This window comes from Schistosoma haematobium, chromosome ZW, assembly GCF_000699445.3.
Source record: "Schistosoma haematobium chromosome ZW, whole genome shotgun sequence".
NCBI lineage: Eukaryota > Metazoa > Platyhelminthes > Trematoda > Strigeidida > Schistosomatidae > Schistosoma > Schistosoma haematobium.
The window spans coordinates 30885635-30900162 of NC_067195.1; the positions used below are offsets into that span (position 1 = coordinate 30885635).

Here is a 14528-nt window from a genome sequence, read left to right on the forward strand (position 1 = left end):
CAATGGTTGGCGACATCACAAGGTTATTTAAACTAAGGAAAGTAAAACAGGGTTAAAACCAGAAAACCGTTGTTCGGACTAATTGAAAACCAAGAGAATCGGAAATAATCCTTACTGTTTCATTGATTTCTGTAACGCCGTAAATACGAGCGACCAGATGTTGAAAGCATCCTGACCAACATTCAAAGTTAACTTGATGATATGATTTGAAATAGCTATGTTTAACTTTTCACATAAGCTGAAAGGGTAGGAATAAGTCATATATACCTAGTGAGATAATTAGCGACCAACAATAACTTTAAATTTGTAGGTGTCATTAAAACGGTTTGACTTGACAATTTCAAATAACCAGTTTAATAACAATTAACTTGAAACCATATTGAACTAAGACATTTATACAAACCTGGAAACATATCTTGTTATAAAAATCTATTTTTGCGTGGCTATATCATTAAACAGACTAACTGCTACCAAAAATAACAAGATTACGTTATGCGTTTACGCTTACGATAAAAATGCTTACGGTGGTGTACCCGATTACGAAGCTGGTATAAAAGTTATGTCAGAGTGGGGCAAATATAAACATCAGCTGCTCGTGAAGAAACTGCATGTGCATTATTAACAAATAACTTCTTAAGTACTAAGATGAACATCTGACAAATACCTAGGACTGAAAATGATTCTGAACACTATCTATCTTTGATGAGCCCCACTGTGTTTAAGACATGGTCTTTGTAACACTACATGTTTTTAAATCGCTCATATCGATATTCAGCAACCTTGTTTGCTTTTGGTCACGATGGACGGTCCTAGGCTATGTAATCTTTTTGCAGTAGTATTCTTGGAAACGAAGCTGAAGTACATACAAATACAACACCATATAATTTTTAGTTGTGGTGTTTCCGAAATATGGAGAATGGGTAGCATATTAATACGAATTAAATCTCTTATGAGGGGTTATTTGATTTACGGGTTGTTAAACTTCATGTGATGCACATGAGAATGAAAGGATGCGCCAATAACATTAAATTGTAGCACTGAAAATACTGTACTCATTATCATACATCAACCTTTCATTGGAATTCACAGACACAATTTGTAAACAAGTCATGACACCAACATTTCTGACGATTAAAACAAGATGAATGGTTAGCCGGTAAGATTATGTAATCGGATAAATCGGTGTCGTTTTTTATCCTGACGTAACATATAATTGTGGATTTGGTAAAATCTATTATGTGCCAGTTTGCTGTGGACTATGTTGATGTCAATTATGGTATATGAAAAAAGAAAACATGCACAGGCTGCATGTCTTCAATCATAAGTGTGTTCGAAGCATTACTCATGCATCGTCAAATGATCAAGTGATGCAAGAATACCAAATCGGTTGGTAAGATTATGAATCTTCTTCGATCAGAGTGTCTGGAATATGTCACGCACGTCCAATCACTGTCCACTTAGGCATGCTTTATTAGCTCGAGTAGGAATAGGTCGGAAAAACACTAGGAGAGAATAGACCAAAACATAGTGACAGTCCATGAGGTTATTGACTGTTATATTGATCCATGTTGAAAGGTGTAGACTATCAAATTGGGGTTCCCGCAATAACTGGAATGAGCGATTGGAGACTGGTTGACATGGCTCAACATCCATCACTGTGGTGAGAATGAGTTCACTCTTATCACCTCATAAATCTTGAGCTCCGATGTCATTTCGTGCATTTTACTCCTCGTATCCATTCCTTTCCGAACAGTGTTCTCCAATATTTGATTTCGATTACTATCTTTGATACTACTATTGTTTCAACTCTAATTTCGTCTTACGGCAGGGATATGGTACGGAACTTTGTACTGACTGATTACGGAAGTCTACAATATATGTCACATTTTCTTCCAAACTCATCACACAAAAGTACTTAGATTTTCATGAGCAAAATTGCTCAACTTGAAACATAAATCCAGTATTCACTGAATTAGTCATAAAAAACCTCACTAATTATATGTGAACTTCTACAGGAAATATGTGAGTAAGATAACACCCACAAAACTAACTTACGCTAACAATTCAGGTGATAAAACCTGAAGCTGTTTTTGTAAATCTGTATATCCATTTAATATTATCCCAGGTAGTGACGGGACATTTTCACTGACTAATCGTTGCAAAAAGACTAACAGTTGAGCTGATGATGTGAAGTCATGTTCATGTTCATTTTCAATCAAAGCAAATGAGTCAGGAATCGGAGAATGTAAAAGACAACAAAATACAGCCAAGCCTACATTATTGGAATTTACCAAATGAGACATAACTTTACTATTCCAGGCACTGACCGATGATGCTGATGTTTCTTCAGATTTGGACTTTCCACAGGAAAATAAATCTGGCACAACGGACGAATCATTTATATCAATATCTCTTAGGCAGTCTGACCAAACGAAATTAGCCCAGTCAAACTGACTATTTTCTATGGGACTGTTGAAAAAGGGCTACGAAGGCGAAATGAGAAAACGTGAAAGTAGACGTGAGTTAGTATCGGATATATAAATATATATTTTTTCAAACGATAAGATGTTCAGTGAGTATTAAAACTTCAGGAATTCATTGCTTGATTTGAATTTATCGTGATCTTAAAAATGGCTACAACCTTACATATAACAGCAGGTGAGAACCATATTAGTAACCAGCTATAGAGAAAATATTAAGATTTATGTGAAAAGCTACGTAGTGAAGAAACGGATTGAGCTAAGAGGAGAGCCAGTGGGACTCCAGATGTCCGGAGCTTTAATCGGGTTGGTGGAAATGGAGGGTTCAGCTAGGGGAGTTGGAAAACCCAGATTCCAAACCAATGGTGTACATAAGCTCCAGGATCCTGGAGGAACAAGTGGCGTCTGAACCAATTTTTGGTCACCGGCTACCATGGTACTGCGTCTCCTGATCTTGCTCCACTGCCTTGTGAATGAGACCTTTAGCTCGAAGGTTCGGAGTGTGGACCCTCAAGAAAACCACCTGCTTCGGTTTGGGCACCCGGAAGGTATCCCAGCCCTCACACAAATCGAATGATGAAGTAGTATTACAAGTAGGATCCCTAAAATAATAGCTACTAAAGGTATTTACTGCTCGTACAGAAACTATTTAAATGATGGGAAAAGTTTGTTGTGGAATATTACGACACGTTATATGAAGTAATGCAAATTATGAATGGGATTCCCATAGATGTAAACTCAGATTACAATTGCATTTCGTTCTGTTGAGTGGTGGTTTATTAGTAAGGACGTTCAGCTTTCCACCACTTAGTCCCACATTTGGAAACCCACCTACCTGCTTCGGTTTGAGCAACCGGGAATTATCACTATTCAAAACATCTTAAGTATTGCTCTTACCCAAGTGTCTGGTCAACGAATGAGTTGACTATATCGCTAGAGTTCAGTAAGTTCTTACCGACACGAGCGGATTAGTCACGTGTCGAAACTTTATACATAGCCAAGGTTATCTCATGAAGTGGAAATTTGAAATATGAACTATGTCATAATCTATCGACGCAATCACCTATTTTCGAATTGGCACCTAGGTAATAGTATATTACATCTGTTTTATTTATTTGTTTATTTAAACACATAAAAACTAATACAAAGAGGGACCAAAAACATACATGTGGCACACAATAAGTATCAGATTGTGAAGAGACAGAGAAACGATGAGTATAATAAAAAAGAACAACAGTGAATAGAAATTAATGCATGAGGGTGAAACAATAATAATAATAATAATAATAATAATAATAATAATAATAATAATAATAATAATAGGAGCAGTTCAGTTAGGCAAAATACAACCACACAGAGGATTCAATTAGGAGTTCCTCTTACTTATATGAAGAAAGTAAGAGCTATAGAATGATCGCTACTGGATTCTACTCTGAACACCGTGTCGTATCGCCTCAAGGACTTTGAGCAGAATCGTGAAGAAACAACGGATGCCGGTCCTGTACAGCTTTCTTTCGTACCCCAGTACTACGTCAAAAACCAACAACACCTTCGCATTTTCCAATCAGTCCTTGCGTCAGCAAATAATACACGATGTGGAATTTGCTGAGACAAAATTCGTAGCACATGTACAATTCACCGAAGTCAGTGATTCGAAATGGTCACATCAAATGAGTTATCATCGCTGTGCCAAAATACACGTTGATGAACCTCTGCGCTACTAACATGGCGTGTCACTGGATGTCAGCAAACTTCCAAAGACAACGACGATCAAACACAGAGTCGTTTAACATCCTCAACTTCGAGATCAGGTTTCATAACCATACCATATAATTGCTCTCATCGACGCATTACAGATCCAACCCTTTACAGTCACACTAACATCATAAATGGCCCAAATTGGCATAAACTGCTCTGGTCTTCCCTATACGTGAACTGATTTCATCATTCATGTCACTACCAGCATTTATGCAGCTACCCAGATACATGAACTCGACTACTTCTATCTGTTCCCTACCAAGAGTGAACTCAAGTTCAGGATTCTCCCAGTCCTGTACAAGTACTATGCACTTAGAAGATGGAAAGTACACGCTATACATACGGACACTGATTATGTGCGGATTGCATGACTTGGGTATCATCGTACAGCAAGATAATATCATCCGCATACTCAAGATAGAAAAGTCTTTCTCCAGATAACAACCACATCACAATTATCTACACCCATCATGGGTGCATCTTAAACGTCATCCATGGGAAATTGGAAAGGAATGATGAGATTCGGTAACCCTGTCTAACCCTACTGCTTGAATACACAATGGAGAGGTGGTTGTATGCTTTCATTCTCTTTGAAGTGTTTGCATATAGGACCTTAAAGATGTTAATACTCTTCTCAGGTACACCCTTCTTCAACAGACAATCTTAGAGAACAGTTTAGTTCAATGGATCGAAGGCGGCCCTAATGTCGAAGAAAACAATGATTGTTGACCTGAAATAAGTTTGGCGGCGTTCTGACATTTAACAGGGGGTGAAGATATGATAAATATATCTTCGAGCAGATCGAAATCTAGCCTGCTTCTTGCGCAAGCAAGGGTATGATCAGTCTTGTACACAACCACGCCAACTGAACGCGATGTGATCAATCTGAGTCCAGGCTTGAATGCAGAGTTAGGACACCAGGTAGTACATCGGCGATTACTGTACCGGCAGTTAGTCCTAATCAGAAACAGTCTGTAGTCTGTGCAAAGTTCCAGTAGACGCTCACCGTTATCTGACCTGCAACCGATGAGTTCCCATTGGCTACTTAAACAGATCCCCTCGGTCTCTAGACGCCCGATCTGCACATTCGAATCTCCGGCTAGTACCACAATATCTGTTGGACGCACTTTCCGGAGACCACTTAACTGGTGGTAGGACTCATCCTTGATAGAATCCAGGCAATTTGTTGGGGCATAGGCGGAGATCAAGAAAAGTCATCGTTTCCCATACCGATTTCTTCCCAATTTGATGAGGCATTCTTACTTGGTAGTAAATAATCGACCGTTGATTGGGACCCAATAGATTAGTCCTGCTTATATTCTGGCGCTTAGTGCAACGCCAACGCTACATAAACCGGACGAAGACGTCACAGGGTCCCTGGATAACCACACACGAAACAAGCTTTTGAAGCAACAGATGGAGAGCCAATTTACAGTTCTTCACTAGTTTTGAATACAGATATCGGATAGACAACAGACATCGATGTTGAAACCTTCTGAAGACATAGCCAACCCTATCTGTTGTCCGATCTGGATTAGTGTGTGCTTTTGAAGGAGGCTAGTTAGGGTGGCATAGGTGGATTCAGAAAGGCTGGTTCAGAACTCGTGTTCGGTGCTAGCGCCCAACCCTTGACCAGTCAGTGACTTGAGATCGTTTAAATAGGACAGAAGTTCCACCATAGGTGAACAGCTGTATGAGTTGAAGGATAAAGGAATAAACGAAGTGGGAATAAAAGAGAACAGATACGCGATGCAATGTAAAACACAAGTGAATGTTACTAAATAGTTGTGAGAACGGGAATAGGAACGAGAGTATTTTCTTCGGTTGTAGTCACCATCAAACGTTTCGTAAACTGTGATACTTCCCAAGTGCCCAGACAGAATCAAAGGGTTGTCTTAGAAGGACACTCTTCATGTCTTTGATCTAGAGGTCTAATCCAAAAGGAAGAGCAGCAAGGTCAGGAGATATGATCCCATGGTACTTGGTGACTAAAAATAGGTTCATATACCATTTGATCCCTCAATACCCTGGGGTCTATTTGCACTATTGACTTGAAACCAAGGTTTTCCAACACACACACATATGGATCCTCCGTATCCGCCAACCCGGTTTAAGCGACAGACATTGGTTTTTCGTTCACCCACTACCACTAACAGCCGTCCTGCCGCAAAGATGCAGAAAGCGGTGTGCATTGGGACAGTTTTATAATATGCTTTATTATCTTATTCGGTTGACATAAATTTTTGATAAATGTTTAAGAACATGGAGTGGTTTTATTGCTACTAGGGGACTTTCTGTTAAAACGGGAAGAATTTTGTATGATTTGAGAATGAGGATAGAAGCTAGTATACGTTTTTTTAGTTATAGCCATTGCCAACTTTCTGTGAAGCCTGGAATACTACACGGATGACCATACCGAAGCAGGTTAAACATCCTGACCTCACATTAGTTGTAAATAAGTATCTCGCCAATAAGAAACGTTTATCACTGAATTAGGGAATGGAACTAGATTTTCACCGAAAAAATTATTATTGAGATTTCTGCGGCTAGATTGGCTTAGGGCTATAAAATAAACAGAAATCCAGTTTGGGTAAATTTCTGTCAATCTTCATGGACGCGATCATTTAAAAAATCATCGAAAACGTCACGTACATTTCCATAATTTAATTAGTCACTTCTTGTAAAATAAGCATCTAGTAAATGACATTACCTAAATATGATGAATACTGCTACCCATTTGCTTCGTTAACTAGTACTTTACCATATTAAGCATGGTACAAATGTCACAATCATGAAGAAATATATATTGTACTATCTATGTACATTTCTAAGTTCCAGTTAGGGTTCAGCACCAAGTTAAATATGTAGTTTGTATGACGCAATTACTGGTAAATAAACTCACTTTTTTAGACGATAGCATTTTCGACAAGTTATCCTCACTCTTTAATTTCGAATCACGGACTAAAATTTGATCGAATTGGTCAATCCATTCATTGAAACTGCTCTCAAAACTCTCCGTGAATAACACCTGTAAAAAACATCAATAAGATTTTTAGGTTGGGTAAATAATTATGTATGTAAGTTTATTTTACGAATGAAGTATTGAATCAAAATAGAAAAGCGAACTTAAGTATAAAAATGCAAACTTTGGTTCTACAAGAGTAAAGTGTTTACAAATTTAAGGTGATGAGAATAAATACGACTGATTACAAAGAACATAAATAAATAGAGATATTAATTCAATGATTATATTCTTACACAGACATTTGGGCAGATACCTATTCCAATGTGGGATAACCGAAAGTAACCAAAGTAATTGTTACTCAAGCCGTTTGTGAGTAACGTCATCACTTGTGACACTGTTGCATTGCTTATGAAATGACTCATTAGTGTAAATATTTACAGTCAAGGATATAGATATGGGATAAATATTGATACAATGAGCCCATCAGAAGTAGCTCAATGAGGTCTGTCGATGGCAATCAAAAGTGACATGAAGGTTATGTGAATTTTATTGTCTGAGAAACGGATCGATTTTCTAAGGATTAGAGTGGTGTACATATGAATGAGTATTTGTGCATTTTATCCGGCAACCCAATATGCTTTTCCGATTACTCTTGAGTTCTCGTCCAAATAGTCAGTCGAGGGGGTGTTAGAGCGTAACACACCGTGTATCAGTATCAGATTTCGTACACCGCCCGTCACAATATATTCCCATAAATTTAGTTTCAGATGACAAAAATTTTAATTTCAAACTAGACGCCATTAACAATATGGATTTAAAGATGTTATAATGACAACAGTGTCAATCTAGGAATTAAGATGATTATCATTCAAAACTATCTTGCACAGAACATCACATCAAACGCGTTTAAATATTAACTAGTTGAAACAAAACAAAAACATGAACTGTACCCAATTTTACCATGATCGTTTAACTAGAAAATCTAATCAAGACCAGATAAAATTTAACAGAACTACCTCTAATCTTTGTAGGAATAAACCACGCAGTAATTCTATCCAAATATCAAATTTGATTGGTCTTGTATCACAATTCTTTGCACCATTTTTAAAACTGAAGGTTTGTAGTCGTTGTACAAGAACTAGTGCAGTTGTACGGAGATCAACCAGTGTTTCAAAACTAGACACATGGCTTAATGATTCTGACAGAACTTCTCGGCATATTTGAATGGAGCTATTAGTAAGTAATCAAATCACAAATTTAATAAATGTGGTTAGATACCACTGCGATGAAAACCATGTTATTACTTTACATTTTTCATTATTATTGATATCCATTGCTCTCCCTCTAGATGGCGATTGAAAATTTATTTGAAATGAGATAGATAACTTAAGAATTGATAGTGAACTGCACAGTTCACATCAGAATTACTTAGTGCGTTTGTTACTTTGTGATGCTTACGTTAGCCGGGTCAAAACCTGAAACCTTTTAACTAGGTGCTTTTTAATCGAAACAAAGTTAACACTGGTAATTAAAAATCCACATAATTGTGGGATGTTACCAGTTCACTAAAAGTGAGTTGTAATGATAAGACAGAATATGAGGCTAAAGATACAGGACGTGTTATCAACATTTCGATATCTCATGACGGTAAACCACATTACAGATTAATTAGCTAAGCAAACTATTTTGAGTGAAAAACATGGTCATTACTTTCGTTTGGTTGAATTAATACATTTTTTGTGATTTTCCTGTGTAGCGATGTATTCAAAGATAATACTAATGAAAACTAATACTATGAAATACACACTTTTAAAAATTTGGCTAAATAGTAAGCAACAGCATCGAACTTTTTATCTTCGCAAATTTTCGAGTCCGGTTGAGAAAATCAAAAACATGTCTATTACTATCTGCAAAAGTAAATTTTCTGTGTTCATTCTCATGCAACTGAAACTAAGGGATACCACATCCTTAAGCAAAATACAGAATAATAATCAATCTGATAACATTAGATTTCAAATTATACTCCCTTGCTTCCTCGACTTTACTTTGCTAAAGTCTACCACAATTTTATGCTAAATTTCTCTGATTTTAATTGAGGCGAGAACAGTATTCTCAGTCATTATCGTTATTTCATTTTATTTGTGTGTGAGCTGTGATACTCCCTGGGTGCCCAAACCAAAGCAGGTGGTTTTCTTAGGGGGCCACACCCGGAGACTTTGACTTAAAGGTCTAATACACAAAGCAGTGGAACAACATCAGGAAATGCAGTACCATGGTAGCTGGTGACCAACGATTGGTTCATACGTCATTTGTTCCCGCAGGATCCTGGAGCTTATGGACACCATTGGTTTGGAATCAGGGTTTTCCAACTCCCCTAGGTGGACTCTCCATGTCCACCAACCCGGTTAAAGCGCCGGACATTTGCTTTTTGTCCTCTCATTTTCGTAAACAACACCCCCGCCACGAGAAGGTAGTGAGTAGGACTTCCCCGGCAGAGGATATATACGCGTGGCTATGTGAGAGCATTTCGAGAGGGAGAGAGGACTCTCCCCACTCTCGGCCGTACTAGGGCATTCGAGGGTGTTGTTGGCAAAGGGAACTCGAACCCAGGACATTCGGACTCGTGCACAAATACCCAGCCTCTAGACGTTATCAGACATGGCTCAAAACAGAAGCCAGTGGCGATCCTGTTGTAACTTTATTTTACATTCTTCATAAAAATGGACGTAACTTCTTTAAGTGGAAGAATTCTTTCTGGTTGAAGATTTGCTAACTGGACCACCCCTACCACTATTATTATTTCACTATCATACACTAATTTCTGTTCGTTATTGTTCCCCTTTTTCTTATACGCACCTTACATTCTTTATCACTTCATATTCTTATTGCTATTGTGTGGTGCATATGTATCTGGTGCCTCTTTGTACCAATATTTATGTTCAAATAAATAAATAATTTCTCTGATACTCAAATAGTTGGTAACGATTTTCTACAACATAAAAACTTCCAGTCCACTACTTTTAAGTTTCGAAAGTGATAAATGCATTGTTTCTTCTAACCAGTCTTGTCGTAAAGAGTAATTAAAACATGTTCTGTTGACTTACTTAGACATCTATAAAAAATCAAATGTAAACGTCATCTCAGTGTGCTGTGGTGTAGGAAATGGAAAGAACATTTTTGTTAGATCGTTCACTACCTGTAACTGAGTGGCCAACCTAATTCTAAATTTGGAAAATTCAGTACCAATTGTTTAGCTTTGTTTCAGCAGTTAACCTACGAGTTGTTTAGCAATGGTCATAAAGTTGCTAAAGTTAACGAGCTCAAAATAAACTCACTCATCTCGCCAAGCATCCCAAAGTTTACGTAGTAAGTCTATCAGCAAGTTATATTGTTCATCCTGCTTAAAATTAGAAAATTCGTCTGAAAATTTAAAATCCTTCAGTTTGAAATCCAGTACATCGCTCGGTAAATGTGTATAAAGACGATCTCTGGAGAAGATGGGTGAATCTAAAATAATAAAAAGTCTTGTGATGACGAAATAGAGAAACTTACAAAGGCATTACAATTTGTGGAGAAGTTTGTCAATACTGACTGAGGTTAAGTAAGTTTGACGCTGAAAACGAGTAGGATCAAATTTATTGACTCACCTTGGACATCCATACATTTGTCTTAACGAAAACTATGACCGGATCTAACATTCTCAATGCACTACAACAACTGTAATACACTCTATTTATTGCACTAATTATGATTAATGTAACAATCTTTAGTAATACATTGTGATACTTTCGATGAAACAAAGCACGACCTACAAAGTTAAGCATAAGAAATTGGCTCAGGACAAAGCTTAGAAGCTTAAATACTGTCTGCTACTTAGATTTTAACCCCACTAATCAGAACTAGTGGAGTTTGTAATCTCCCTTTGACTGATTACGTTACTAAAGGTATATACTGTACGAAAATAATTATCACTAATTTTAGTACATGTCCTAAAAATGAGATCATTTTCGTCATATAACCTCGAAATCCTGAACGATAAAGGGAAGAACTGTTGACTTGCAGAAACAGTCGGTTGGTCATTTTCAACAGTTTCATTTTCACTATATTAAGCCTTAATGTAACACAAAACATCCAAATTTTTATCATTTAAAACAGGGTTGAGCAAAGTAGACAACATGAGACACTAACTACAAGTTTTAATTTATAACGTTCCACAAGAAAGCAATACCTTGGAATGTCCAATCCACAAACCATTTAATCCGAGAATCGAGAGCTCCTTTACAGGTAGATCCTTCACCGCTAGTATTCGGCAAAAATAGGAACTCAAGATACTCCAAAGTTGACAAAATATGTCTAACAACCAGTAAAAGCTGTTTGCGAATTGATAGGATAAAATTAGGTCTTAGTCTTATTATCCCATCGTGTGGTGAATAATCTCTACCAAGAAGGCAATATAATCCAACCTTGAACAAAACAGTAAAAAAGGAACATTTAAGAAGACATAATAAGGCATCCTATAAATATTTTAGGACAAAGTAATCTAAGACATTCTAAAAACTTAGTTTTGTCTCATAACTATTCTATTAGGAAATCGTATAAAACAATTATTAAAGCACGTTTTGAAATGTGTTCATAACAAGGTATATAATAAGGAGAAAACGGTGGGATAATTGTGTAAGTAAAGATTTGAATGCCATCTTCGTAGAGAGAAATTGCATTTTGTGTGCGACTTGACCAAAGTTACATACATAGCGAGAATCAATCCACCTGAAAGAGTAACCTGTAAACTAAAGTGCTCCTGAAGATGAGTAGCAAATAATACTATCAGGCTATATGAGTTATGGAGTATTATATCCCTTTGCATGACATGAAAACGGGAATCAATTTGTAGTAATGTTTTTATGTTCTACATAACATGAAAATGCAGTCTATGGGATATTTGCTTATGGTAGACAAGCAGTTTTGGAAACGCCTATTCCGATTAATTTGTATCTTGAAAATCTTACCGTTGTAACCAAAACTCTGTGGGTCGAAAGAGGTACTAACTTCGAGACTGACCAATTTCAACTCATCCTTCAAGAACATCTCACTACTGTTAAACACCGGCACCAGAAGTATGATTTCGCTTCCTAATCAACCTTTAAAGTATGGGAAGCCATTAGGAAATATGAACGTTATTACATACAGCCTGAAAGGGGCTATTATTATCAGGCTTAAACATATCACGGTTACAACACTGGCTGACTTGACAATAATGGCGACGGTGGGAAGACTTCCTAAACAAAATCGATATAAAACTAAACTATGAAATTAACTTAATGAAACGCCAAGTAAACAACAAACCAGTCGGTCATTCAAAAACAACGTACTACGTGGCACATGCGTGTACTAGCCCGTGTTTCCACAATATACGGCAGTATGGAGATCACGATTAAATCAAGAGTGTAAATAATTACACATAAGTTTTATTATTTATTTATTTGAACGCATAAATAATGGTACAAAGGGGCACCGAATACACATGCGCCACACAAGTCACTTGATTTGTGTGTGGACTGCGATACCTCCCGGGTGCCCAGACCGAATCAGGCAGTTATCTTAGAAGCCACACTCGGAGCCTTCGACTCAAAGGCCTGACTCACAAGGTAGTGGAGTAACATTCGGATATGTACAAACAGAAGTGTAAAACTAAAAATAGGAATAAAAATCCAGAAGCGAATAAGTTGCAGGACGAACAGCTGAACAAGTAAACAAGCATCGGATATTAAAGCAATGTGAAAACGGTTTTCATCTGAGAACAAGTTGAATTCATTTTCGGATTTCAAACACTTAGGGAATTTCAATCAATCAAATCATTACCCTACAACTCTGTTTGAGTAAGAAAATCATGCTTGAGATTCGATTCTGAAACCCTAATGGAGGTTTAGTAGCAATGACATATTTCGTGTTGGACTGGGACCCAATATATTACCAGGATATCTCACATAATTAACACCACATATATTTCGATTTTTTATTTGGTTTTGGAGAGCCGGGTAATATAGGCAGCCCTTGTACAGAGTGTAGGATTGAAAAATGACTAACAAAATATGTATGTGGCACATCTGTTATTGAACTTCCATATAAATATTACACCAACATAAAACAATGCACTTGTTCAAATCCCTCCATCAGTATGAGGGGTCAGTAAAATACCACAGGCTTTAAACAGGTAACTGCCAGTAATAAAAATATTGTTATATTACATTTTCGTGGTTCAGTGGTTATTTGCTACTATTTTGGGGAAACTCACCTTTCTGCCATTGAAAAATTCTTCAAGCACCTGTAGGGTAGAAAGGTCACCAACCACTGACAGAGCAGCAAGAGAATCGCATAATTCCTGAAAACGTAAACTTTTATACATTTAAGCACTTCTTTAGTTGACGGAGGAGCAGATAATCGTTTGCGGAATGCTGAAATTACGGCTGCTTCCATATGGACCAAAGAGTCCCATGCCCGACTGACAAGAACACTTGCGTTTACATGTGACAACTGCCGCTCATGGCTAAAATTTAACCTAGCGTTCAGATGTCTGCCAAGAAAGAGCATTCTCGCAGACGAAGAGTGTCGTCCCAAATCCATATAATTCCAAATCTTTCAATACAACTTATTGTGCGAAACCTACCAATTCCGGTATGTCAAGCATCAACTTCAATTGAGAAGCCGTTGATAATTCGAGCGATTGTGTTTCAACGGAAGGACTACGATTAACAAACGGATAACTTACTCTTTTTTTGTTCCCATATCTCGACTCCAAGTTGTCAAGTATGACCTCAGCTGGTCTAATAAGATGGAAACCTAATGTTTATTGGGCACACAAAGTCCTCACTTCATTGGCAAGGTTCTTCATTAGTAGTATTCGATCAGAAGCATCAATAATATCTCGATGTCTTTCACCCACAAGGTGACGTAACTCATCTTTTTTATGTTCTACTTCAGCTCTGAAAAGTAAGAAATCCGGGTGAAAAAACTACCTTTTCTGACGAACTATACGGTGTAGCTCATCTATAGTATGTCCAGTAAGTAACTCAGTTACCGCTCCAACCCGCTCAGTTCCCATTGTTTAAACTGTAGCGCATGTAGCTAATGTGCCGCTCCCATGTTTCAAATGGTTCAAATGGTTGTGGACGGAATAGAAGAAGCTTTCGCTTAACAGGCTTCCGTGTCTAGTAGCAGGGGATCACCAAATCCTCCAGGCAGGAACCTAGGCATGTTAACAATAAAACAGGAAAAGATATTAGTAAATCATAGTGCGATACTATCCTTAGTCCTTAAGAATAGTTCAA

General features: G+C 37.4%; 1 protein-coding gene across 2 annotated transcripts in view; it reads right to left on the bottom strand.

Moving 5' to 3' along the window:
• MS3_00010350 (uncharacterized protein) overlaps positions 1-14320 on the bottom strand; it is a 30841-nt gene extending 16521 nt beyond the window's left edge. The window contains exons 1-10 of one of the 2 annotated variants that reach the window (XM_051218712.1): positions 14217-14320; positions 14072-14183; positions 13615-14040; positions 13496-13582; positions 11432-11666; positions 10539-10710; positions 8220-8433; positions 7141-7266; positions 2056-2483; positions 116-238 (exon numbers count right to left, since the gene is read on the bottom strand). In XM_051218712.1, the coding sequence (XP_051071038.1) occupies positions 116-238; positions 2056-2483; positions 7141-7266; positions 8220-8433; positions 10539-10710; positions 11432-11666; positions 13496-13582; positions 13615-13824 (1595 nt within the window). In that variant the 5' untranslated portion in view covers positions 13825-14040; positions 14072-14183; positions 14217-14320. Of the gene's footprint in view, positions 1-115; positions 239-2055; positions 2484-7140; positions 7267-8219; positions 8434-10538; positions 10711-11431; positions 11667-13495; positions 14041-14071; positions 14184-14216 lie in introns of both variants that reach the window. The other variant, XM_051218713.1, reaches the window with a different exon arrangement.
• Between the last annotated feature and the right edge of the window lie 208 nt (positions 14321-14528).